Source organism: Moschus berezovskii, chromosome 22, assembly GCF_049115385.1.
Source record: "Moschus berezovskii isolate FMDL1 chromosome 22, NW_MosBer_1.0, whole genome shotgun sequence".
NCBI classification, from domain to species: domain Eukaryota; kingdom Metazoa; phylum Chordata; class Mammalia; order Artiodactyla; family Moschidae; genus Moschus; species Moschus berezovskii.
In genome coordinates this window covers 63710721-63738682 of record NC_142481.1, presented here as the reverse complement: position 1 = coordinate 63738682, position 27962 = coordinate 63710721, and the positions used below count along the sequence as shown (strand labels likewise).

Here is a 27962-nt window from a genome sequence, read left to right as displayed (position 1 = left end):
CCAAAATCATATATGATCTTCCCCCACTGTTGCTTTGGAGCAGTCTCTCAGAACTATCTGACATGCTGCCTCCTGGGCAGCAGTCCTCATATTGCCCTAAATAAAACTTACCTCATAACTCTCAAGTTGTACATCCTTTTTAGTTGACAGTTATGGCGACCAATGAAGTGACCGAGAGTGGACTTTCTTCATTCGACTGGACTCCATGAGGAACCAAAGCTTTGGTACCGGCAGTTACCCCTTGCACCCACCGCCTCCTTGGGGAATGCAGACGAATTTGGGTAAGTCTCTCCTGGTTCTTGAATCTCCTGTATTGGTTGAGATCCTGAGTTTTATTTGGCGGTGGAGAGGGTTACCTGCCCCCTCCTGTTAGGAAAGATATTGGGAGGCGGCAGGTGAAACATCCAGGGAATACCTATGAAGAAGGAATTCATAGGGCCTGGACTCCATCTTAGGCCTGTTCACGCTGATCATGCTTGGCCACCTCTCCAATGGACTCTGAACTCTGTGCTTAGTGCCTATGGAAACTACAATAGAAGGATAAGACCCACTCTGGACAGGGGAATGTTGAAGATCACATCCAGGTCACTCATCACCTAAGAGAAAACATACTCTAATCACTCCTGCCTCCGGACAGGTCATAAATTCTTTCTGTATCTATCGGAGTGTAACCACAGGCTTATTGATTATTAACTGTTTGAACACCTAACACATGAATGATGGAGTTATTGTGATTGTATTTACCCTTCCTTTGTTTATGTAAGTCTCAAGGAATTTGGTGTGATAGGTTCGGACATGTACACATGGGGTATAAAAGATTTTCACAAATGCTGGTTGGTGTCCTTGGCTAAGAGGAGACTCTGCCTTGGGGCCCCTGGTGTAATAAACTGCACTCCACTATCTGCATTGTCCTTCTGAGTGAGTTTGTTTCCCATAACGTGTGGCTACAACACCTACTCATGGTCTAGATAGGACTGGGACTCAGTTGAAAGATACTGAGAAATTCCCACCCAATCAAAAGATACTGGATGGGCAGCTGGATGAAAGATGCCAGGGGAATTACCCACCCAGTGGAAAGCTAATGGGTAGGGGGGCTCGATTGGGAAAAAAATCAAGGAATACCCGGGGCTTGGCTGAAAGATGCTGATGTGGCTCCATTGCAGGGGACTGAATGGTCTTGGCTGAGTGGTTAAGTAAGAGGCTGATCTGATAATTTTCTTCAATTTGACTGCATTATAGAATTTGTCAGGATAAAGTGGAGCAAATATATGAGAGGAGAATATATGAGAGCAAGGTACGCAATAGAGGGGCTCTATGGTTGTCATCAGCACCATTATACATTAGCAGTATGACCTTGAGCTGTATGATGGTGACAGGCAGGAAGGCTAGGGGTCCCCAAATGGAGGAAATGGGCTGCAAGTGTCATACATTTTTTATCTCTCTCTTAAGGGGAGGGAGGAAACAAACTATAAGTGTCAGATTTTTTTTGTTTCCCTTCTCTATACAAAATTAAAATGAGGATCCTTTTAAAATTCTGGGTTGCCATGATGACATCTGGTTTCACCTGAACTTAACTTTTCTCAAACCTTGAGCTAACCAGTGTGTCTTTCTTACAGAAATGTCTTTCTTAAGCTATGCTAATGAACTATGTATTTGCCCTAAACTCTGTCTTTCTTCAAGTCTGTTCCACCCAAGACTCAGAACTGATAATGGCTCAACAAACCAGTATGTTTTGCTCATACAATTATTCTTCTCATCTATGTTAATGAGACTATGTATCTGTTTGGAAACCTGCCTTTCTTCAAGATTCATGTCAATCGTTTTATAGCCTAGAATGACTCACTTTGTGCCAATGTTATCTCAAAATGCGTGTTGTGGGTGAGGGGCCTGGTGCCAGTCTCTGAGTTTTGAGACATTCCCTTTCTCTAATTAGCAGCCTGCTAGTAGCTATATAACATCCGGCTAAAGACTAGTAGTGGGGCACTCTTTCTGCCCCCTTCTGATATCTATGTCAAAAGCTTTCTCTATCTCTTTTATATTTTAATAAAACTTTATCATACAAAAGTTTTGAGTGATCAAGCCTTGTCACTGGCCCCAGATTGAATTCCTCTCCTCCAGAGGCCAAGAATCCTGGCATATTTCATGGCCCAACAGCAAGCTTTCAGCCCAGCTCCAGGTTCTGCTTTCTTTGTGTTCCTCAAGTAAGCAAAGTCACCTCTCTGAAATGCTCTGCCTCCTCAATAAACGAGCAAAATAATCTTTACCTTGCAAGACTGTTTCACATGAAATGGAAGGTGCTAAGGTCAGGCAGAAAACAATGCCTGAAGAGCAAAATGGAAGGAGACCAACTCTGCAGCTTCAGGACCCTGAGAATTAATGTCTCAAACTTTGCCTCCTGGGTGGCACTCTTGCCTCACCTTCATCTCCCTCTGGAGGAGGTAGTGAAGTAGAGTGTAAGCTCTTAGGAAATACTTCATGATTGTTAGGTGTTATATATATTGGTTTGATGATTTAGGGATCTGTTATCTGCAAGTGAGAATGAGGTTGTGTGAAAACTTTCTCAGGCTTGTGAGGATTGCATGGAAAACTTGAGATAGATCACTTGGCCCGAAGCCTGGCCGTCGCCCAAAGGGGATTCTCAGGCCTTTGAGCACTCCCAAGCTTACTGCCTCACGGACAGGGGCCAAATTTCTTAAGCCATGGTGAGTGCCAGGAAACACCTGACAGAGTTGTTCCTTTAACAGTGAACTGCCGGCTCTACCAATGCTGCTGATATGTGTCCTTCTGTCTGAAAAATAGCTCTGAGTGATAAGCATTTCCACCCAATTTCTTGCAATAGAAACACAATGCTGACTTGAATAAAGCTGATTTTGAGAGGAGAGGATTATACAAGGACAGGTTTCCTCCTTCATAGCATTCTGGGGAGGGCATGACCCTGCTGATTATCTAACATGTTAGGGCAACATGGGATGCAGGGTAGGGGGCAGTGGTGTGTCTGAAGTCATTTCCCACCAATCCCCAGCTGCCGGGCCAGACTACCTGAACCAGCACACCCAGTGTGTGGTGTTGTGTTCTGGGAAGAGTCAGCCACATACACCTCTCCACACCCATTCACCCAGTATCTCCTGAGTATAAGCTTTGTGCCTGGCACTGTGCTAGAAACAGTGTCTGGGACCAGAATGGTGCAGGCTTTATCTTAGGGCAACCGCAGATGAGAAACTGAAAGGTTGTTGCTGAAACACGAAAAGACACCGGGATTCTTGGCCTCTGGAGGAGAATTCAAACCAGGGCCAGAGACGAGGCTTGATCGCTCAGGGCTTTTGTGTATAAAGTTTTATTAAAGTATAAAGGAGATAGAGAAAACTTCTAACGTAGACATCAGAAGGGGGCAGAAAGAGTACCCCCCTGCTATTTTTTAGCTGGATGTTATATACTCACTCAGTTCAGTTCAGTTCAGTCGCTCAGTCGTGTCCGACTCTCCGCGACCCCATGAATCACAGCATGCCAGGCCTCCCTGTCCATCACCAACTCTCGGAGCTCACTCAAACTCATGTTCACAGAGTCTGTGATGCCATCCAGCCATCTCATTCTCGGTTATCCCCTTCTTCTCCCACCCCCAAACTTTCCCAGCATCAGAGTCTTTTCCAGTGAGTCAACTCATCACTTGAGGTGGCCAAAGTATTGCAGTTTCAGCTTCAGCATCAGTCCTTCCAATGAACACCTAGGATCGATCTCCCTTAGAATGGACTGGTTGGATCTCCTTGCGGTACAAGGGACTCTCAAGTGTCTTCTAGCAGTCTGTTAATGAAAGAAAGGAATGTCTTAAAACTCAGAGAATGGCACCAGGCCCTTCATCCATAAGATGTATTTTGGGATAATCTTAGCACCAGACGAGTCATCATGGGCCAAAAAAGATTGACTTGAATCTTATAGAAAGGCAGATTGCCATACAAAGTTTCATTTACATAGATGAGGGAAACAATGTCTGAGTATAACATACTGGTTAGTCAAGTAGGTTCTGAGCCATTAAAGTCTGGGATAAATGCATAGTTTATTAACATAGATTAAGACAAACACTTCCATAAGAAAAAATGCATTCGTTAACTCAAGATTTGAGAATAATTAACTTCAACCATTAGACTATTCAGATATGACATAAATCAAATCTCTTATGATTGTACAGTGGAAGTAAGAAATAGATTAAAGGGACTAGATCTGATAGAGTGCCTGATGAACTCTGGACAGAGGTTCGTGACATTGTACAGGAGACAGGGACCAAGACCATCGCCATGGAAAAGAAATGCAAAAAAGCAAAATGGCTGTCTGAAGAGGTCTTAAAAAGAACTGTGCAAAGAAGAGAAGCGAAAAGCAAAGGAGAAAAGGAAAGATATAAGCATCTGAACTCACAGTTCCAAAGAATAGCAAGGAAAGATAAGAAAGTCTTCCTCAGCGATCAATGCAAAGAAATAGAAGAAAAAAACAGAATAGGGAAAACAAGAGATCTTTTCAAGAAAATTAGAGATATCAAGGGAATATTTCATGCAAAGATGGGCTCGATAAAGGACAGAAATGGTATGGACCTAACAGAAGCAGAAGATATTAAGAAGAGGTGACAAGAATACACAGAAGAACTGTACAAAAAAGATCTTCACGACCAAGATAATCACAATGGCATGATCACTGACCTAGAGCCAGACATCTTGGAATGTGAAGTCAAGTGGGCCTTAGAGAGCATCAGTACGAACAAAGTTAGTGGATGTGATAGAATTCCAATTGAGCTATTTCAAATCCTAAAAGATGATGCTGTGAATGTGCTGGACAAAATGTTTCATCAAATTTGGAAAAGTCAGCAGTGGCCACAGGACTGTAAAAAGTCAGTTTTCATTCCAATCCCAAAGAAAGGCAATGCCAAAGAATGCTCAAACTACCACACAATTGCACTCATCTCACACTCTAGTAAAGTAATGCCCAAAAATTCCCCAAGCCAGGCTTCAACAGTATGTGAACTGTAAAATTCCAGATGTTCAAGCTGATTTTAGAAAAGGCAGAGGAACCAGAGATCAAATTGCCAACATCTCTTGGACCATCAAAAAAACAAGAGAGTTCCAGAAAAAATATCTACTTCTGCTTTATTGACTATGCCAAAGCCTATGACTGTGTGGATCACAACAAACTTGGAAAATTATGAAAGAGAGAGGAATACCAGACCACTTGACCTGCCTCTTGAGAAATCTATATGCAGGTCAGGAAGCAACACTTAGAACTGGACGTGGAACAACAGACTAGTTCCAAATAGGGAAAGGAGTATGTCAAAGGTTGTATATTGTCACGCTGTTTATTTAACTTATATGCAGAGTACATCATGAAGAACGCTGGGCTGGAAGAAGCACAAGCTGGAATCAAGATTGCCAGGAGAAATATCAATAACTTTACATATGCAGATGACACCACTCTTATGGCAGCAAGTGAAGAACTAATGAGCCGCTTGATGAAAGTGAAAGAGGAGAGTGAAGAAATTGACTTAAAATTAAACATTAAGAAAACTAAGATCATGGCATCTGGTCCCATCATTTCATGCCAAATAGATGGGGAAACAGTGAAACAGTGACAGACTTTATTTTGGGGGGCTCCAAAATCACTGCAGATGGTAACTGCAGCCATGAAATTAAAAGATGCTTGCTCCTTGGAAGAAAAGTTATGACCAACCTAGACAACATATTGAAAAGCAGAGACATTACTTTGCCAACAAAGATCTGTCTAGTCAAATCTATGGTTGTTCCGGTAGTCATATATGGATTCATAGTTGGACTATAAAGAAACCCAATTGCCAAAGAATTGATGCTTTTGAACTGTGGTGTTGGAGAAAACTCTTGAGAGACACTTGGACTGCAAGGAGATCCAACCAGTCCATCTTAAAGGAAATCTATCCTGATTATTCATTGGAAGGACTGATACTGATACTGAAGCTGAAACTCCAATACTTTGGCCACCTGACATAAAGAACTGACTCATTGGAAACGACTCTGATGCTGGGAAAGATTGAAGGCGAGAGGAGAAGGGCACGACAGAAGATGAGATGGTTGAATGGCATCACTGACTTAATGGACATGATTTTGAGTAAAGTCCTGGAATTGGCGATTAACAGGGAGGCCTGCCATGCTGCAGTCCATGGTGTCAGAAAGAGTCTGAAACAACTGAACAGCTGAACTGAATTGATCTTAAGGGAGCATTTTATGTCTTAAGGCTGGAAACCATCCTATATTAAAACAACAGGAGTTTGTGAAATATAATCTTCATATTTAATTAAATGAGTGACTTTCATCTGTTGTTTCCAATGTACCCCCTCCTTCCCCAGCATCAAGCTCTTGGCTTTACTTGTCTTTTGTACAATTATTTGGTTGCTCAATCTACCATGAAACACTCCCATCCTCATTATATCAGGTCTTGTTTCCACGCCTTTTCAGAAAGGCTTTTCCTGACAAGTTTATGGACAGGACAAGAGCTCTTCCCTCATTCACTGTTCTTCTTCGTCCTTATTTGTTTGTTTCCCACCCCCAACCTGCAATCCCCATGACTGCCAAGTCTAAGGAAACTAGTAAATTCCTTGGCATATTGTAAACACTTGATAATGATTTTTATTGTTTTTGATGAAGAGTACGTGTATCAAAATTCTTAAAGAGATTGGAATACCAGACCAGTTGACCTGCCTCTTGAGAAACCTATATACAGGTCAGGAAGCAACAATTAGAACTGGACATGGAACAACAGACTGGTTCCAAATAGGAAAAGGAGTACTCAAGGCTGTATATTGTTCCCTTACTTATTTAACTTATATGCAGAGTACATCATGAGAAACGCTGGGCTGGATGAAGCACAAGCTGGAATCAAGATTTCTGGGAGAAATATCAGTAACCTCAGCTATGCAGATGACACCACCCCTATGGCAGAAAGCGAAGAAGAAATAAAGAGCCTCTTGATGAAAGTGAAAGAGGAGAGTGAGAAACTTGGCTTAACATTCAGAAAACTAATATCATGGCATCTGGTCCCATAACTTCATGGGAAAAAATGGGGAAACTTGTGGTTGACTTTATTTTTGGGGGCTCCAAAATCACTGCAGATGGTGATTGCAGCCATAAAATTAAAAGACGCTTGCTCCTTGGAAGGAAAGCTATGACCAACCTAGACAGCATATTAAAAAGCAGAGACATTGCTTTGCCAACAAAGATCTGTTTAGTCAAGGCTGTAGTTTTTCCAGTGGTTATGTATGGATGTGAGAGTTGGACTATAAGAAAGCTGAGCGCTGACAAATTGATGCTTTTGAACTGTGGTGTTGGAGAAGACTCTTGTGAGTTCCTTGGACTGCAAGGAGATCCAACCAGTCCATCCTAAAGGAGATCAGTCCTGGGTGTTCATTGGAAGGACTGATGTTGAGGCTGAAACTCCTATACTTTGGCCACCTGATGCGAAGAGTTGACTCAGTTGAAATACTTTGATGCTGGGAAAGATTGAGGGCCAGAGAAGAAGGGGATGACAGAGGATGAGATGGTTGGATGGCATCACTGACACAATGGACATGGGCTTGGGTGGACTCTGGGAGTTGGTGATGGACACGGAGGCCTGGCATGCTGCAGTTCATGGGGTCGCAAAGCGTCAGACACTACTGAGCAACTGAACTGAACTGAACTGAACTGATGTGTATCAAGTAAGGAGAAGGTGGTCACTTTAGGTTGAAGGAGGTTAAGAAAGTTCTCTGTAGAATGTCAGCAATTGAACTAAATCCAAAATGACAAGTAAGAGACACCCAAACAAAGATCTAGGTCAGGGATTGACAAACTTTTTGTGTATAGTGCAATATGGTAAAGGTTTTAGCCTTTGTGGGCTCCATGTGATCTGTCATATCTTTTTCTTAAAAAAAAAAAAACCTTTAAAATTATAAAAATAAATTTTTATCTCATGGCTGTACAAAAACAAACTATGAGTCATAGTTTATTAACCCTTCTCTACAGGGAAAGCATTCCGAATGAGGGAGTAGCTACTGCAAAGGCCCTAAAGCGGTAGGGAAAATTTAGTGGTAGTGTCTGGGAAAATTTAACAGACAGAAAGATGGCCAGTGTGACAGGAACATACTGACCAGGACCCAGAAAGAGAGGAGACAGAGAGAAATCCAAAGAGGTAAGAGGGCCTAGACCAATGGGGTCATAGTAAGGATTTAGTAAGGCATTTCTATTTGATTCTAATTAGTTTCTAAGGCTTATCTCAGTAACCAATCTTCAGATAAAGGTCGGATGCTCCATAATGTACAACCAGGAGATTAACACCAGACTATAATCATTTAACAAATGAAGTCAGGTGACTTGGGGTATACCAGGCTTTATCTAATGAAAGTTCTTGACTTATAATGCTTATTTTACTAATAACTGCTAGCTATGGATATATTGTTTTCTATGTCACTTGTTTCACTGAGCCTGTGATATAATGCTGAACTGACAGTTCCATATGAGATCAATAATTGTAATAATGTGACTCTGGGTATGGGAAAAAGCAACAAGAGGAAATATTTTCCTGGACCAGGAGGCTAGTAAGACAATGGTCCAGATACTTTTGCTACTTGCAAGGCCTGGTCCAATTTTAGCACACTGAGTGGCCCATCACTTCCCTAGACCTGGGAATGAGCCTTCCCAGTTCCGTGGGACACAATGGCCATGAAATGGTGTCACATGGTCAGATATGTGGCTATGAAGGGACCCTGCTGACTGGAAGTTGGTACTTGCCAGCTGCCTCTACAAAGATTACATCATGGCCATTGCAAGCTGCTGACCTTCAACACCCCCTGAAAGAAGTTCAGGGTGAAAATCAGGAATGAGGCACTCTGTGCTCTGAAAGAAAAAAAAAAAAACTGGCAGAACAGGCCTTCAGATAGTTAGATCTTTTCACAAAAAGGTTTTATGAGTTCCAATTCTTTCATCTTCTCATACCTAAAAAAACACTGACGTCATTAATGGTGAAATCTGCTTTGGCTATTAAAAAATTTTTTTTTTTTACAATTAAAAGTCAAAATACACACACACACACACAAAAAAGTCAAAATAGAGTAACTATGGTTCAGACATCCTGGGAAATAACTATTTCCCAGATATCCTGAAAAATGATATTATGGGTGTGATTTCAGATTAGACGCTGTGACCTAATGTAGAAATTAATGCTCCTGTAATGCATTTTTGCTTCTGTACTTTGCTTGCTGCTCGTAAAACCAAAGTTACTCCATTTTAAGATAAAGTTGTCTTTAAGTAAAGATTCTTAAAATTGTTTTTGAAAAAATTTAAAAAATAAATGCAATGGAAAGCCATTGGAGGATTTTAAACAAGGTGATTAAATGATACAATTTATCTTTTACAAAATATCTCTAGATACTTTTTTGAGAAAGGCATTTGGTGGGAAAGAGGAAGGGCAGTGAGGCCAGGCATGAGTAAAGCAGGAGGCAGATGAGAGATGAGGTAAAAGTCATCATCAGATTTGGGACTGCACTATGGGAGTTGTTTTTCAATATGCTTCTTTTTGCTTAACATCTACTGTATGGCATTCCATGGGCTTCCCTGTTGGCTCAGCAGTAAAGAATCCACCTGCAATGCAGGAGATGCAAGTTCAATCCCTGGATCAGGAAGACCCTAGAGGAGGAAATGGCAGCCCATTCCAGTATTCTTGCCTGGAGAATTCCATGGACAGAGGAGCCTGGAGAATCCCATGGACAAAGGAATCTGGCAGGTTATAGTCTGCAGGGTCACAAAGAGTTGGACAGGACTGAGCATGCAGGCATGCATGTGGCATTTTATTAAATTTTATTATTCTTTAACTACACCCTTTCATAGAATAGAAAGAGATAGATATCTGAAGAATATCACACTGTACTATAATTTATTTCAGCCATTTCTAAACAGAACACTTTGAAGTTGTTTCCAACTATTTGATACCAGGGATAATCCTCCAGCATTGTTTGATTTACTTGAAAAGACCCTGATGATGGGCAAGATTGAGGGCAGGAGAAGGGGACGACAGAAGATGAGATGGTTGGGTGGCATCAGTGACTCGATGGACATGAGTTTGAGCAAGCTCTGGAAGCTGGATATGGACAGGGAAGCCTTGCATGCTGCAGTCCATGGGGTCACAGAGTCAGACATGACTGAGTGACTAAACTGAACTGAACTGAACCAAGATATTCTCTAATAGAAAATAAAATTTTGGTGGTGAGCACTCTTACAGTGTATGCAATGATATACATATGAAACTTTAATAATATTATAAATTCATCTACGACAGTGCGAATATCATAGTCCCATATAACCCAGGATGGTGCCAATATTGTTGTCCTTCACAGGACTGAGCAGACATCATAATCCCTCACTGGCCTGGACTGTGCACACATTCTATTCCCTACAACCCAGGTCTATGCAGACTGCACCTCCCTTACAGCCCAGCATGGGGCAGACAGTAGTCTCTCATAGCTCACAAGTGAGCAGTCACTGAAGTATCTCAATACTGGAAGGATAAGAAAGTTCCTTAAATAGACCTTGTTAACAGAACCTTGGGCATTCAGAGTGTGAATACAAAGACTGAAGCTCAATAAAAACCAGACAGCATTATAGATGTCAGTCTTGGCATAGGCTGCCCAAAAATAAACCCCCTACTTCTCAAAATTAATATTTCAAAATTAGATGAGTCTTTCATATTTAAATACCACTCTGGGGAGAAAATTTCTGGATTAAATTTATCTGGATTAGCTATTAGGCAAAAGTTATGTTACAGAAAAATATACTAACACCTTTGTGAACATTTGGATTTTAAAGAATTAATAATCAGCATACTGCGTTTTTTTTCCTAGGTTCTATAATCTTCTTGCTTCTATTTTAGAAGAACATTATGGAAGCACATGGAGAAGGACACCCTAAACGTGATTTGTGTTACCTCTTCTCCCGCAGGATGGTTCCCATTGCCAAGAAATTTGGACTGGTTATCTCTCAGTACTAAAGGAAAATTTGTCAGAGAAATCAACCTTACTATCCCCACCTCAGTCTCTTTAAGAGTTCTTCATAGAGGACAGCAGGCAGTGTGGGTTACATATTCAGTTCAGTTCTGTTCAGTTGCTCAGTCATGTCCAACACTGCGTCCCCATGGACTGTAGCATACCAGGCTTCCCTGTCCATCACCAACTCCCAGAACTTGTTCAAACTCATGTCCAACGAGTTGGTGATTCCATCAACTACCTCATCCTCTGCTATCCCCTTCTCCTCCTGCCTTCAATCTTTTCCAGCATCAGGAGCTTTTCCAATGAGTCAGTTCTTCCTATCAGGTGGCCAAAGTGTTGGAGCTTCACCTTCAGTATCAGTCCTTCTAATGAATGTGCAGGACTGATTCCCTTTAGGATGGACTGGTTGGATCTCCTTGCAGTCTAAGGGACTCTCAAGAGTCTTCTCCAACACCACAGTTCAAAAGCATCAATTCTTTGGCACTCAGCTTTCTTTATGGTGCAACTCTCACATCCATACCTGACTACTGGAAAAACCATAGGTTTGACTAGATGGACCTTTGTTGGCAAAATAATGTCTCTGCTTTTGAATATGCTGCATATGTTGGTCTTAGCTTTTTTTCCAAGGAGCAAGCATCTTTTAATTTCATGGGCACAATCACCATCTGCAGTGATTTTGGAAACCGAGAAAATAAAGTCTCTCACTGTTTCCATTGTTTCCCTAACAATTCGCCATGATGTGGTGGGACCAGATGCCATGATCTTAGTTTTCTGAATGTTGAATTTTATGCCAACTTTTTCACTCTTTTCTTTCACTTTCATCAAGAGGCTCTTCAGTTACTCTTAGCTTCCTACCATAAGGGTGATGTCATCTGCATATCTGAGGTTATTGATATTTCTCCTGACAATCTTGATTCCAGCTTGTGCTTCATCCAGCCCTGTATGTCACATGATTTACTCTGCATATGAATTAAATAAGCAGGGTGACAATATACAGCCTTGATGTACTCCTTTCCAATTTTGGAACCACTCCGTTGTTCCATGTCCAGGTTACATATTAGATTCAAGGTTTATTTTCCCCCAGAGATGTTTCTTCAACAGCCTGTTTCCACCAGGACAAGAGTCCTTCATGCTGAGTGCTAATCTCATTGCTCCTGTTTCCTCTCTGTTTAGACAGAGACAGTGTATTTGTGTTTTATTAAACAGTGGTTGGCCTAGGAAAATCAAATAGCAAGATGAGTGACCATCAATAATCATGATCATTACCATTTCCCAAACTCTTATTATGTACCAGGCACCACACAAGCACTCAAGTGCATTATATCACTTTATCATAACATAAACACAGAAATTTCTGTCTTTTTAACTTTGTAAGTGAGTAAGAGGCAGAGAGAGGTTAACTGACATTCTCAGTCACAGAACTGCTAAGTGTAGATCAGAATTTCAAAACAGGTTATTTTTGTAGATCTTGCATTAAACAGCAGCAGTTGCAGCCTGGCCTCACACTACACACTGTGAGACTTCAGGGAATCACCAAGGACCAAGATACCCCAAATGCAGTTGGATTGAGGCAGGTTGTGAGCAGTCTGGAACAGACACTGTGAATAATTTGTGTGCTTTTTTTTTTTCAGAAGTGGGTAATTTGGTTTATTTTCTTGTCCTCTGCATTTAATTTAAAATAACACCATCCAATTAGTAAAGCCTGCAAGGAAACCCATTTTGTTACTTTTTCTAAATATAACCTGAAAAAGTTGCTGACCCAGAGCCTTGAAGCAGAAGCCAATTATGCAAGGTCTTGTAAGAAGGGGAGAGATGGCATGTGTAGTTGCAGATGTGGGGTTCTCAAATGAACTTCTGTGGAGAAGCTAAGGCCCACATTTTTGTTCTTTTCCTGATATAATAATCACATTAAAGTAAGAATGAGCGCTTCTCATAAACTGTGTTTGAACTTTGTTGTGATATTTGCAAGGAATGCCTCTGAGCCCCGAAAGAAGTCACACTACCTCCATGAAGTGTTCGCTGAGCCAGCTTGCCAAAGGGTCAGATATTCTGCGTTTTGGGATTTCAGTGGATGTCTCCTTGACTATTTCATCTTTGTTGTCTAAATTTGCCTCCCCAGATTGTTTTCTGTGGAAGCAGGAGTTGTGTCTCCTATTCATTCCTTCAGTGTCTGGCAGCAATGGGCATTTCGGTTCTCAGTAGTCAGTTGCTGTTTGATAATGTTGCTTGAGTCACAAATCTTGCTTTTTAATAGGAACAATAAAAGATGTACACCCTTTGGGGTGTTGGGAGGATTAAAGATAATGAACAAAAAGTGTTCATCACACTGTATGCTATGTAGTAGGCAATTATTGGTGACTATTATAATGCATTTCAGAATTAAATGGTTGCAAATGGAACTCAAGTTATTTCCCTTCAGGGATTGGAGTGATGTCTCCTGAAACTGTGTGGAAGTTGGTTATCTGTGTCATCATTTAACTTTCTTATCAATCTTAATCCATCTGCTGATGAGACCAGATGCTGCCCTGGAAGGTGTGGTTAAAGATAAGAAAAGAAAAGCAAACAATACAAATACATGAGATAGTTGAGGTAACAGCTGGAAAAAACATGGTAACAGCTGGAAAAATGCAAAAGAGGAGGTGATAAGATAATTTTCACACCTAAGAGGATGGATTAATTACTCGAGACTTAAGGATTTTCTAAGAAATTATAAAAGCAACATGGGAGGACTTCTGGGGAAGAAACATAGATGTAAGCAACTTGAGTCTGTCAGAAGCATTTAGATATCTAGTGATCAAATCGTCTCATTATATATAAACAAGAGCACATCAGAAAGCTGGAAAGACTTGTCCAAGATCCCAGAAGAGGTAAACAGCTATTCTTTTTGTTGTGTTGTTCTGCCTCCAATATATACGCATATTATTCCAGGAAATCACTTACTTCCACTCCTACTTTTAGTTTATGTGCCCCCAGTTAGACTCCAGGGTCCTCTGGTTCCAGGGCATTCATGTGACTCAACCCTGGACAGTTGCCCCTCAAATGCCCTAGACATGATGTTTCATTCGTGGCACATCTTGTGATGCCAGCTGATCCAATGAGAATAGCACCCAGGAGCTATTGTGAATAGCAGCTTCTTTCCCACTAGATTTGATGCTAGGAGAATGTGAGGGTGGAGCATTTAAGAGTCCTATAACCACCAGGTGGAGTCTGAAAATAAAACATGAGAAACATGAGGGAGGAAAGTAGACAGGTTTGGTTTTTGTTTTTTTTTTTTTTTTTGAGTCACTGGATCAAAACACACCTGTTTTACAGTTATGTAAGGCAATAAATTCCCTCTACTCTTGGCAAGTTTATGGTGTATTTTCTTTCACTTTCAGTACTCATAGTTTGAGATACTGGGTCTCAGTGGGGAATACAGTAGGTTGGTTTATTCAACATCTCTTCCATTCTCTTTCTAGTAGGTTTTCCTTTACTGCAGGAAGAGGAAGAAGGAGCTAGTATTTCCAAGTCAAAGAGTTCTTATAACTAGAAACTTGTATGTGATTTAAGTTTTATCAGTCAGCAGCATTCCTATAAGACTTGATTGCACACCAAAATAAACTCAAAATGGATTAGAGAGCTAAATGTAAGACCAGAAACTATAAAACTCCTAGAGGAGAATGTAGGCAAAACACTCTCCGACATAAATCACAGCAGGATCCTCCAAGACCCAGCTTCCAGAATATTGGAAATAAAAGCAAAAATGAACAAATGGGACCTAATTAAAATTAAAAGCTTCTGCACAGCAAAGGAAACTATAAGCAAGGTAAAAAAGCAGTCTTCAGAATTGGAGAAATTAATAGCAAATGAAACAACTGACAAAGAATTAATCTCAAAAATATACAAGCAGCTCCTGCAGCTCAATTCCAGAAAAATAAACAACCCAATCAACAAATGGGCCAAAGAACTAAACAGACATTTCTCCAAAGAAGACATAAAGATGGCTAACAAACACATGAAAAGATGTTCAACATCCCTCATAATCAGAGAAATGCAAATCAAAACCACAATGAGATACCATTTCACACCAGTCAGAATGGCTGCTATCAAAAAGTCTACATGCAATAAATGCTGGAGAGGGTGTGGAGAAAAGGGAACCCTCTTACACTGTTGGTGGGAATGCAAACTAGTACAGCCACTATGGAGAACAGTGCGGAGATTCCTCAAAAAACTGGAAATAGAACTGCCATATGATCCAACAATCTCACTCCTGGGCGTACACACCAAAGAAACCAGAATTGAAAGAAACAATGTACTCCAATATTCATTACAGAACTGTTTATAATAGCGAGGACATGGAAGCAACCTAGATGTCCATCTTCAGATGAATGGATAAGAAAGCTTTGGTACATATACACATGGAGTATTTTTCAGCCATCAAAAAGAATGCATTTGAATCACTTCTAATAAGGTGGATGAAATTGGAGCCTATTATACAGAGTGAAGTCAGCCTGAAAGAAAAACACCAATACAGTATAGTAACATCTATGTGGTCACACAGAGTCAGACACGACTGAAGTGACTTAGCAGCAGCAGCAGCAACGCATATATATGGAATTTAGAAAGATGGTAACCTTAACCCTATATACGAGACAGCAAAAGAGACATAGGTATATAGAACAGTCTTTGGGACTCTGTGGGAGAGGGTGAAGGTGGGATGATTTGGGAGAATGGCATTGTAGCATGTATATTATCATATGTGAAATGAATCACCAGTCCAGGTTTGACGCATGATACAGGATGCTTGGGGCTGGTGTACGGGGATGACCTGGAGGGAGGATATGGGGAAGAGGGAGGTGGGAGGGGGGTTCAAGAGGGGGAACACATGTACACCCGGGGCGGATTCGTGTCAATGTATGGCAAAACCAACCAATATATTAATGTAAAGTAATTTGCCTCCAATTAAAAAAAAAGAAACAATACTTGGGGTTATCAATCAGCATGATTAATTGACATATTTCTAATGGGACAGATTTGTCACGTCACACTAATTCTAAGTTTTCCATCAATAAAAGCATATAAGTGCTACAACTTTAAAAAAAAAAAAAGACTTGATTGCAACCAGGTTAAATGGAAAAAGAGACTGTTTGTTTGTTTGTTTAACTTGTGTAAGATAGCAGTTGTAGAGTCTTCTTAGTTCCCACATCACTGTCCAAGTGTCAAAGTTGTAGAACCTGGAGTTGGGACAGAGACATGATATAACCCTGCCTGAATGTGATGAAAGTAGCAAGCAATTCATTTTGAGGTCACTTCTACGGTGATGGACTTGGTCTCAGTCTCACAAATCCTGTAGAGACCCAGGATTTCCAAGGATTTTGCAAGCACTTTATTTCTAGTATTAAACCCATTTCTGCCTGAATTAGCTCGAATGGTTTCTGTTTCCTGCAATGGAACCTGGACTAATAAAACAGAAAGCCTGCCTCTGGACAGGGTGCTTGCTTTCCATGTTTATGGAACAGTATCCAGGCTCTCACTGACCTAGGGCATCTTAGTAATGTTTGGTGGCAGGAGATTAGTAACTGCCACATGGACTCCCAGAAGTATGTTTTGACTATTGGTGATGTTTGACTCCAAGATGACACAGATTTGGGGCAGAGAAGATGTGAGGAGTGGTGTAAGGGAGTAAATGAGATGAATTAGAAGAGAGAAAATGTGGTGATGAGCTTTGTACAGTCTCCCAGAAAAGGCTGCTGTAGGCTTTGGAAAGAATAGTATTTGAGCCCTTCTGTGCATATTCCACCGGAGAAGGCAATGGCAAGCCACTCCAGTACTATTGCCTAGAAAATCCCATGGATGGAGGAGCCTGGTAGGCTGCAGTCCGTGGGGTCGCTGAGGGTCGGACACGACTGAGCGACTTCACTTTCACTTTTCACTTTCCACTTTCACACATTGGAGAAGGAAATGGCAACCCACTCCAGTGTTCTTGCCTGGAGAATCCCAGGGACGGGAGAGCCTGGTGGGCTTCCGTCTATGGGGTCACACAGAGTCGGACACGACTGAAGTGACTTAGCAGCAGCAGCAGTGCATATTCCACAGGGGTAGCTTAATGGCAGATTATGCAGGGGTGACGTCCCTTGTGGCTCAGCTGGTAAAAAATCCACCTGCAATGAAAGAGACCTAGATTCTATCCCTGGATTGGGAAGATCCCCTGGAGAATGGAAAGGCAACCCACTCTAGTATTCTTGCCTGGAGAATTCCATGGACTGTATAGTCCATGGGGTCACAGAGTCGAATATGACTTTCACTTCATTAATTGTGATGCAGCCCAGTAACAGGGCAGGGGAATGTGATGGTATTTTGATAGTTTTTCAAAAGACATGACATTGGGATCACCGGTTATAAAACCAGTGACCTTATGATTTACACTAAGCAGTTGGGGCAACATATTTTCATATCATCTAGTCTGAACACATCTCAAGGTTTTGTTCAGATTTCTGGATCTTAAGTCTTCTCAGAAATACAGCTTGTTCCCTAAGTTTAAGGATAGGGCCCTGAGTTCTCACAGTGTAGTTAAGCCCCAGTATTTAACTCTGCATTTACATTTGAGTTCAAGCTCTCAATATAAAGAAAGAATCTGCAGATTTGCTGATTCGGCCCACTATCTGATTCATTTTGGGCCTCATACCAGCAGTATCAGCATCACCAAAGAACTTGTTAAAAATGCAGATTATCAAGCTCCATCCCAGACCCATAAAATCTGAGCTCTCTTTTAGGGTTGCTGTGGTAATTAAAATGGAAGAAGTGTGTAATACATTTAGCTAAGCATTATAGCCACAGAGCTGACTCTTTGCATTTGTATGAGTATCTAGGTCTTTGCGCAAACTAGTGTCTGCATTGACGCCTTCTCCCTCAAGCTGCTGGACCTGCGCTCTTTTTCATTTTAACTCAAGCATCCCTTTGCCTATTTGTATCTACAATTTTTTCTTGTTTTCCCCCCTGTCACTGACCCCTCCCTTCATTGAGCTTTCATTTTGTAAAAGCAGATGTGTCCCTCAATACTCCATGGTTGTATGTCTAGAGAAACTGTTGTTGTGAATGATCTAGAATTCACATGTACACATCCTGTTCATGACATTCTTATTGTATTTTGAGAAATCTTGCCTTCACCAGTCTCAGTTCATGCAGTTTGGATGGAATTGACCTTCCATCCCCATCAATAGCATATTGCATGAATCTGACCAATCTTATTTAACTTCATGACTGCAGTTAACAGTTGGGCAAGTGACACAAATGTCAAAGAAGGGTTGGTCTACAGATTTGGACTTGAAGTATTGGGAAATATAGGTTTATTTTTGGATGGGGATCAGGGGTAACTTGCTGTAATAAAAGAAATCCTGCTGAACATAAGATCACCTTCTGGGGAAGCAGAGGGAAGCCATGAAATCAGATTTCTGGCCCCTTTTCACATACAGATCTGTCAGTGCTCGCAGTCAAACCCTGCAAAGTGACAGCACTATGCATGAATCAAGGCATTTTTCTTTTTGTTTCCCCACATCAGTGTGAATTTGGTTTCTACCATTCATAACAAAAAGAGCTCTTGTCTTTTGTGATCCCCTTAAAGGACCTTGTTTAAGGGCTCCTACAATGTACTTAGTCTGTGGCAGACTCCCAAGAAATGTTGACTGATGTGGTGAAATCAACAAAGAGCAAAGAGAGCACTGAGTCGCTATCCTTGATGTGCCTGCCCTTCAGTTCTTTCGTTTCTTTTTTAGCATCCACACATCAGGCACATCTCAAGTGCCAAACAACTCTCCACTGTGCAGTTTACCATATAGGGTCTTTCCTGACCCGACCACCTCAGTCCTCAGAGAGTGGGCTGATCTGTCTTAACACTCAGAGACAAGGAAAGGCCACTCCATAACTCCTGAAAGACTTTCTTCTTTGATGGTCATGCTTAATTGCACCCCAAAAGAGGAGAACAAATGCTTTTGTCAAAATGCCCCTTTAAACTGGCTCTGTATGCCTCCCCCCCACATGAATTAATTCCCTCTTGTAAATGAGTGTAACCAACCTTTCATCCAAAGGACAGTGTCCAAAGGACACAGTCAGGTCACAGTGACTGGTGGGCAACCTGCCAAAGGATAATTGTGATGGGGGGGTTGGGTGGGGATGGATCACTCTGCAGAAAATAACTTCTCCTCTCCACTAACTCGTTTTCAAATTAAGATTAGCTTTCTAATCAGAAAACTTTGGGTCAAGCTTTTGGGCAGCTGCAGAATTTCAACTGGGGATAAGAAGTGTAACTTGGAATAAACTCTTGGTGGCCTCCTGGGGGTAGGAGCGTGAACTTGGACCATTTTCTGCCTGAGGCAGACTGCAGCCCATAGACTGGGTCAGAGCTTGTTTTGCTGATGCTTTCACATGGGAGTTTGAAGTCCTCTTGAGAGACACCTGCCCAAAGTGTCCCACGGTGAGTCCCTGGCAAAGCCTAGATCTGAAATCCAGGCTCTGGGCCCCTGAGCAGTGTCCTCCCACTCACCATCATGTGGAGAAGGAATGAAATTAGAGAGAAGATAAGGCAAAGTTAGGACTTCTCAGGTGGCGCTAAATGATAAAGAACCTACCCGCCGATGCAGGTGACATAAAAGACAGGTTCAATCCATGAGTTGGGAAGATCCCCTGGAGGAGGGCATGGCAACCCCATCTGGCATTCTTGCCTGGAGAATCCCATGGGTAGATGATCCTGGAAGGTTACAGTCCATAGGGTCACAAATAAAGAACTTAGCATGCATGCAACACAAGGTGAGGCTAAGAGCTGAGTAAGAGAGTAAGAGGAAAGGATATCAGTGATGCTCCAGACTCTTTTTAAAACCATAGGTTAAATTGTAAGCAAGTGTGGATCTAGAGAGCTGTAGGTGTAGGTACAGTGTGTTTACAGACCCAGTGCCACAAGTCTCTAAATCCACTGGAGCAAATAGTACCCGGAGACTTAGAACAGGAGTTTCCTTAGAGGAGGGAAACTACTGCTCCATGGACATGATTACACCCAGAGCTTCAAGACCAGGTCTTGCAACAGAAAATGGACAATTTTTGTTCACCTGTTCCTTTTACATGTGAGGCCCCGGGTCCCAGGGATTAAGAGGTGCTGGAAAAAGTAAAAAACAGAAGGGCTGAACTAGGCTAGAATCTGTTTCTGGACTTCTAGCCATAGGCCTCCTGTCTAAAGGAGCTTTTACCCCACCTAGAGTTCTAAGTTGCCCTTAATTATACAAATCCTGGATGCTGGTGCACTGATCTGAACAATATGTTATCCTATGGTGCCACTTAGTGGATCTTTGGAACACCTTTTAAAATCTATAGGAAAGACTAAAGTGTCAGGATCATAACAGAGCCCCCTTTCTTCCAAAGCTGTGAGGTAATTGGCCCCATCTACCCCTCTCTCACACACACCTGTGGTGAGCATTCTTTCCTCACTTCTTCAAACCTGATGTGATTATTATCCTACAGTTTTTCTTTCTCAAGCTCTCTCTGCTTTTCTGTTCAAGCACTGAATAGAATGTGTTACCAAAGACATTTGTGTGACAGACACACAGTGAGGCCAAATTGAAATGGTCAGAGTTGGAACAGAGAAAGTTTATTGCAGCGCTGAGCAAGGAGATACAGGTGACTCATGCTCAAAACCCTATAATTCCCCAAAACCTTCAGTAAAGCATTTTTAGAGAGAGGAAGAGTGTTGCAGGGTATGTGATTAGCTCCCACACTATCCTTTGATTGGTGGATAGTGAGGTAACAGAGTGGGTAGCATTATCAACCCTTACGCTCCAGAAGGCTTGGGAGCTACATGCTTGTAATCATCCTGTAGTTAATTTCTCCCATTTGGTGGTGGTTTTAGAATTGGAAAAATGGGAAATATGTCAGGTACTATCACTTAAGTACTTCAAAGAAGAGCTATAACAGAGGCTATGGGGGAGGGGTCCATCCCGGGAAGGCCCACAGGGTCCTGCTCCATTATAAGTGTGGATCTAGAGAGCTGTAGGTGTAGGTATAGTGTGTTTACAGTGGTCACATCACTAGGTGGGGGGACTCCTGAGGGAAGGGACCTCACTGTTGTTGGTAACCTTGTTATTTGATACCTACACCTGGCACAGGACCTAGTATGCAGTAGGCACTCAAATGTTTCTTACAGGGAGGTAAGAAGAGAGGCAGGGAAACTTGCTTTAGACAATTTTGAAAACCTGTGACACCCAAAGTAGAGCCTAGTGCAGAGTAGCACAGATCAGGGCTGGACCAGAGGGTGGATGAAGAAATGCCTCTCTCCAAGACCATCGTCTTGTGAGGCTTTCCCTGCTGGGCTCCAGCAGCATCAGTCCCCTGCAGTGTCCTAGTCACTGTCTGGGTCCAAAGTGTGGGGTCAACCAAAGCTTGTTTACACTTCCTTACACTCCTTTGGGTGTTGCTTTCAGACTCATCCCGTTTTTATCCTTCATTAATTCATTTGCTAACTTAGCAAACATTTACCAAGCAGCATTAGGTATCATAACTTTGGGTAGGTGATGTGGCTATAGATAAAATACAATCCCTGAACTCAAGCAGTTTCAGTCTCTGGGTGAGGAAACAAGACTAGAGGCAAGGAGACTAGTTAGTAAACACTTGCAGGCCAGGAGAATTGTGGTTGTTAAAACTAAAACTGATTGGACCAGCCAGGTCACCTTATGCTTCACTAGCACATCCACTTTCCCATATATAGTTTTCTTTCTTCCATTAATGATTCATTTGTGTCTAATCACTGAAAACAACTTACTCATTAGCTAAAATTACATTAGGTACTTGGTGTTTTTCCTCAGAAACATTCCCTAACACTCTTTCTTTGAGGAAGAGCTAAGACGCCGGCTCCGGCGGCGCAGACGCGAGAGACGCCGGCTCCGGCGGCGCAGACGCGAGAGACGCCGGCTCCGGCGGCGCAGACGCGAGAGACGCCGGCTCCGGCGGCGCAGACGCGAGAGACGCCGGCTCCGGCGGCGCAGACGCGAGAGACGCCGGCTCCGGCGGCGCAGACGCGAGAGACGCCGGCTCCGGCGGCGCAGACGCGAGAGACGCCGGCTCCGGCGCAACCGGCCACGTGCAGAATCGTGGACAAGAGGAGCTACCCCACGCCCAAGGTTAGGGCGCTGGCCGAGAGGAGCTGCCCAAGTCCAAGAGGCGGTGGCTGCTTGGGCACAGGAGAGCCGAGAGGAGCTACTCCACACTCAAGGTCAGGAGGGGCGGCCTTGAGGAGATACCCCTCGTCCAAGGTAAGGTACAGCAGCTACACTTTGCTGGAGCAGCTGTGAAGAGATACTCCATGACCAAGGTAAGTGAAATCCAAATAAGAGGGTAGGTATTGGGAGGGGGCATTAGAGGGGAGACACATTGAAATCATAATCACAAAAATCTAGTTGATCTGAACATATGGACCACAGTCTTGTCTAACTCAATGAAGCTAAGCCATGCAGTGTGGGGCCACCCAAGACGGACGGGTCATGGTGGAGAGGTCTGACAGAACGTGGTCCACTGGAGAAGGGAATGGCAAACCACTTCAGTATACTTGCCTTGAGAACCCCATGAACAGTATCAAAAGGCAGAATGATAGGATAGTGAATGAGGAATTCCCTAGGTCGGTAGGTGCCCAGTATGCTACTGGAGATTAGTGGAGAAATAACTCCAGAAAGAATGAAGGGATGGAGCCAAAGAAAAACAAGTACCCAGTTGTGGATGTGACTGATGCTGGAAGCAAGGTCCAATGCTGTAAAGAGCAATGTTGTATAGGAACCTGGAATGTTAGGTCCATGAATCAAGGCAAATTGAAAGTGATCAAACAGGAGATGGCAAGAGTGAATGTCCACATTCTAGGAATCAGTGAACTAAAATTGACTGGAATGGGTGAATTTAACTCAGATGACCATTATATCTACTACTGCGGGCAGGAATCCCTTAGAAGAAATGGAGTAGCCATCATGGTCAACAAAAGAGTCAAAAATGTAGTACTTGGATGCAATCTTAAAATTGACACAATGATTTCTGTTCGTTTCCAAGGCAAACCATTCAATATTATAGTAATCCAAGTCTATGCCTCAACCAGTAATGCTGAAGAAGCCGAAGTTGAATAGTTCTATGAAGACCTACAAGACCTTTTAGAACTAACACCCAAACAAGATGTCCTTTTCATTATAGGGGACTGGAATGCAAAAGTAGGAAGTCAAGAAACACCTGGAGTAACAGGCAAATTTGGCCTTGGAACACAAAATGAAGCAGGGCAAAGGCTAATAGAGTTTTGTCAAGAGAATGCACTGGTCATAGCAAACACCCTCCTCCAACAACACAAGAGAAGACTCTACACATGGACATCACCAGATGGTCAATACCGAAATCAGATTGATTATATTATTTGCAGCCAAACATGGAGACGCTCTATACAGTTAGCAAAAACAAGACCAGGAGCTGACTCTGGCTCAGATCATGAACTCCTTATTGCCAAATTCAAACTGAAATTGAAGAAAGTAGGGAAAACCACTAGACCATTCAGATATTACCTAAATCAAATCCCTTATGATTATACAGTGGAAGTAAGAAATAGATTTAAGGGTCTAGATCTGAGAGAGTGCCTGATGAACTCTAGACGGAAGTTCGTGACATTGTACAGGAGACAGAGACCAAAACCATCCCCATGGAAAAGAAGTGCAAAAAAGCCAAATGGCTGTCTGAGGAGGCCTTACAAATAGCTGTGAAAAGAAGAGAAACGAAAAGTAAAGGAGGAAAGGAAAGATATAAGCATCTGAATGCAGAGTTCCAAAGAAAAGCTAGGAGAGATAAGAAAGCCTTCCTCAGCGATCAAGGCAAAGAAATAGAGGAAAACAAAAGAATAGGAAAAACAAGAGATCTTTTCAAGAAAAATAGAGATATCAAGGGAACATTTCATGCAAAGATGGGCTCGATAAAGGACAGAAATGGTATAGACCTAACAGAAGCAGAAGATATTAAGAAGAGGTGGCAAGAATACACAGAAGAACTGTACAAAAAAGATGTTCACGACGAAGATAACCACGATGGCGTGATCACTCACCTGGAACCAGACATCTTGGAATGTGAAGTCAAGTGGGCCTTAGAGAGCATCACTACAAACAAAGCCAGTGGAGGTGATGGAATTCCAATTGAGCTATTTCAAATTCTAAAAGATGATGCTGTGAAAGTGGTGAACTCAATATACCAGCAAATTGGAAAACTCAGCAATGGCCACAGGACTGGAAAAGATCAGTCTTCATTCCAATCACAAAGAAAGGCAATGCCAAAGAATGCTCAAACTACAGCACAATTGCACTCATCTCACACGCTAGTAAAGTCATGCTCAAAATTCTCCAAGCTAGGCTTCAGCAATATGTGAATCGTGAACTTTCAGATGTTCAAGCAGGTTTTAGAAAAGGCAGAGGAACCAGAGATCAAATTGCCAACATCCGCTGGATTATGGAGAAAGCAAGAGAGTTCCAGAAAAACATCTATTTCTGCTTTGTTGACTATGCCAAGGCCTTTGGCTGTGTGGACCACAATAAACTGTGGAAAATTCTGAAAGAGATGGGAATCCCAGACCACCTGACCTGCCTGTTGAGAAACCTGTATGCAGGTCAGGAAGCAACAGTTAGAACTGGACATGGAACAACAGACTGGTTCCAAATAGGAAAAGGAGAACGTCAAGGTTGTATATTGTCACCCTGCTTATTTAACTTCTATGCAGAGTACATCATGAGGAACGCTGGGCTGGAAGAAGCACAAACTGGAATCAAGATTGCAGGGAGAAATATCAATAAACTCAGATATGCAGATGACACCACCCTTATGGCAGAAAGTGAAGAGGAACTCAAAGGCCTATTGATGAAAGTGAAAGAGGAGAGTGAAAAGGTTGGCTTGAAGCTTAACATTCAGAAAACGAAGATCATGGCATCTGGTCCCATCACTTCTTGGGAAATAGATGGGGAAACAGTGGAAACAGTGTCAGACTTTATTTTTGGGGGCTCCAAAATCACTGCAGATGCTGATTGCAGCCAGGAAATTAGAAGACTCTTACTCCTTGGAAGGAAAGTTATGACCAGCCTAGATAGCATATTAAAAAGCAGAGACATTACTTTGCCAACCAAGGTCCGTCTAGTCAAGGCTATGGTTTTTCCCGTGGTCACGTATGATGTGAGAGTTGGACTGTGAAGAAAACTGATCGCCGAAGAATTGATGCTTTTGAACTGTGGTGCTGGAGAAGACTCTTGAGAGTCCCTTATACTGCAAGGAGATCCAACCAGTCCATTCTAGAGGAGATCTCTCCTGGGTGTTCATTGGAAGGACTGATGCTAAAGCTGAAACACCAATACTTTGGCCACCTCATGCGACGAGTTGACTCACTGGAAAAGACTCTGATGCTGGGAGCGATTGGGGGTAGGAGGAGACGGGTACGACAGAGAATGAGGTGACTGGATGGCATCACCGACTCGAATGACATGAGTTTGAGTGAACTCCGGGAGTTGGTGATGGACAGGTAGACCTGGCGTGCTGTGATTCATGGGGTCGCTAAGAGTCGGACACGACTGAGCGACTGAACTGAACTGAACTGAACTAAATCATGGGCTTCCCTGATAGCTCAGATGGTAAAGGATCTGCCTTCAATTTGGGAGACCCACGTTCAATTCCTGGGCTGGGAAAAATCCCTGGAGAAAGGATAGGCTACCCACTCCAGTACTCTTGAGCTTCCCTTGTGACTCAGCTGTTAAAGGATCTGTCTGCAATGTGGGAGACCTTGGTTTGATCCCTGAGTTGGGGAGATCCCCTGGCGAAGGGAAAGGCTACCCACTACAGTATTCTGGCCTGGAGAATTCTATGGACAGTATAGTCCATGGGGTCACAAAGAGTTGGACACAACTGAGCGACTTTCACTTCACTTCACTTCATTCCAGAAGAGAAGGTCATGGTGTGATAACCCCAGAGACCACCAGGGCCCATCTCTAGACCTCCCAACACCAGCCCTGATGGATTTGAAATGTTCCATGAGAAGAGAAGAGTGCATATCCTGCACCTGCCCTAACCATTTTCAAGAATCCTATTTTGAGCTAACCCTGTAAGCTTTACTTACTGAACCCTTTTAGGGAGGACACAGTCTTGAGGGCACCAAGTTGCTGTGGCTTTCTTTGCCTGACAAAGAAATAAAGCTAACCCTTTCTTTTTTACCCAAACTCTGTGTATATTGTTTTGATTCAGTGCCAGTGTACAGAGGCCAAGATTTTGTTAGTATGGTGAGGTTTTGAGACCAAGTGGGTGGTAAAAGTGGACAGTTAAGGCTGAATTTGAGACATATGGCTGTTATATAAACTTGAGGCCCCCTTGCTTATAGACTTTCAATGGCATATTCTGTGCATTTCCATATGCAATGGAGCTCAGAGCTCAGATGCCCTGGTCATTGCTACAAAACCACAGTATCCTTGATTGCCGTAGAGAAAGTTCCTTAGAGTCCATTAAAAACATGACTTGATTCTGGCTACCTCAAGAACCAGATAGCCTAAACTGGTTATTTTGAAAATCATCTCTGCTATTACAAGGAAAGTTTCGAGAAGAGGTGAGGGGCAGGGCTGATGCTCATTTACCTTTCAAGCAAAGGCATCAGAGATTATAAACAGGGAAAGAAATTATAACTAATGAAATTAAATTCAGGGAACAAAGATGAGTTCTGCTAAGGATTAATATTCAGCTTAATAGATGAGCAAGACATGCTGAGTTGAGAAGTTGCCCAGAGGGTTCCAGTCTGATACCCATGAAAAGGAAAACAATGAAGGAAGCAATTTCAGCTCCATTGCCTCCTCTACAGCTTGTTTCTGGGGAAGCATGATTATTAATTGTTCTGAAATATTGTTTCGCTTCAAAGTAGCCACCTCCTCACATACTTTCTGTTTCCTTCCCAACTTCCCCCACAAAAGATTTGCAATGTGAAAATGGACTCTTCTGTTTTAAGTTTAATTTGGGGCCTGGCACCCACCCCTTCTATATCAGTTCAGTTCAGTTCAGTTCAGTCACTCAGTCGTGTCCGACTCTCCGCGACCCCATGAATCACAGCACGCCAGGCCTCCCTATCCATCACCAACTCCCGGAGTACACTCAAACTCATGTCCACAGAGTCGGTGATGCCATCCAGCCATCTCATTCTCCGTCGTCCCCTTCTCCTCCCACCCCCAACCTTTCCCAGCATCAGAGTCTTTTCCAATGAGTCAACTCATCGCATGAGGTGGCCAAAGTATTGCAGTTTCAGCTTTAGCATCAGTCCCTCCAATGAACATCCAGGATTGATCTCCTTTAGAATGGACTGGTTGGATCTCCTTGCAGTATAAGGGACTCTCAAGAGTCTTCTCCAACACCACAGTTCAAAAGCATCGATTCTTTGGCGATCAGCTTTCTTCACAGTCCAACTCTCACATCCATACATGACCACGGGAAAAACCATTGCCTTGACTAGACGGACCTTGTTCGGCAAAGTAATGTCTCTGCTTTTTAATATACTATCAAGGTTGGTCATAACTTTCCTTCCAAGGAGCAAGCGTCTTTTAATTTCATGGCTGCAATCAGCATCTGCAGTGATTTTGGAGCCCAAAAAAACAAAGTCTGACACTGTTTCCACTGTTTTTCCATCTATTTCCCATGAAGTGATGGGACCAGATGCCATGATCTTTGTTTTCTGAATGTTGAGCTTCAAGCCAACCTTTTCACTCTCCTCTTTCACTTTCATCAAGAGGCTTTTGAGTTCCTCTTCACTTTCTGCCATAAGGGTAGTGTCATCTGCATATCTGAGGTTATTGATATTTCTCCCAGCAATCTTGATTCCAGCTTGTGCTTCTTCAAGCCCAGCGTTCCTCATGATGTACTCTGCATATAAGTTAAATAAGCAAGGTGACAATATACAACC

General features: G+C 42.5%; 1 protein-coding gene across 1 annotated transcript; it reads left to right on the top strand.

The window, feature by feature from the left end:
* LOC129547371 (uncharacterized) lies at positions 1-27861 on the top strand. The gene is made up of 2 exons (XM_088830915.1): positions 1-281; positions 21876-27861. Exons 1-2 carry the CDS (start codon positions 206-208, stop codon positions 22268-22270), a joined length of 471 nt encoding a protein of 156 aa, XP_088687041.1. The 5' UTR covers positions 1-205; the 3' UTR covers positions 22271-27861.
* The last annotated feature ends 101 nt before the right edge of the window (positions 27862-27962 follow it).

Bases quoted from the DNA above. Each gene is read 5' to 3' on its own strand.
- LOC129547371 (XM_088830915.1), top strand. From the start codon at position 206: ATGAGGAACCAAAGCTTTGGTACCGGCAGTTACCCCTTGCACCCACCG. The intron at 282-21,875 runs GTAAGTCTCTCC...TCTTTGAGGAAG, and splicing joins GGGAATGCAGACGAATTTGG to AGCTAAGACGCCGGCTCCGG.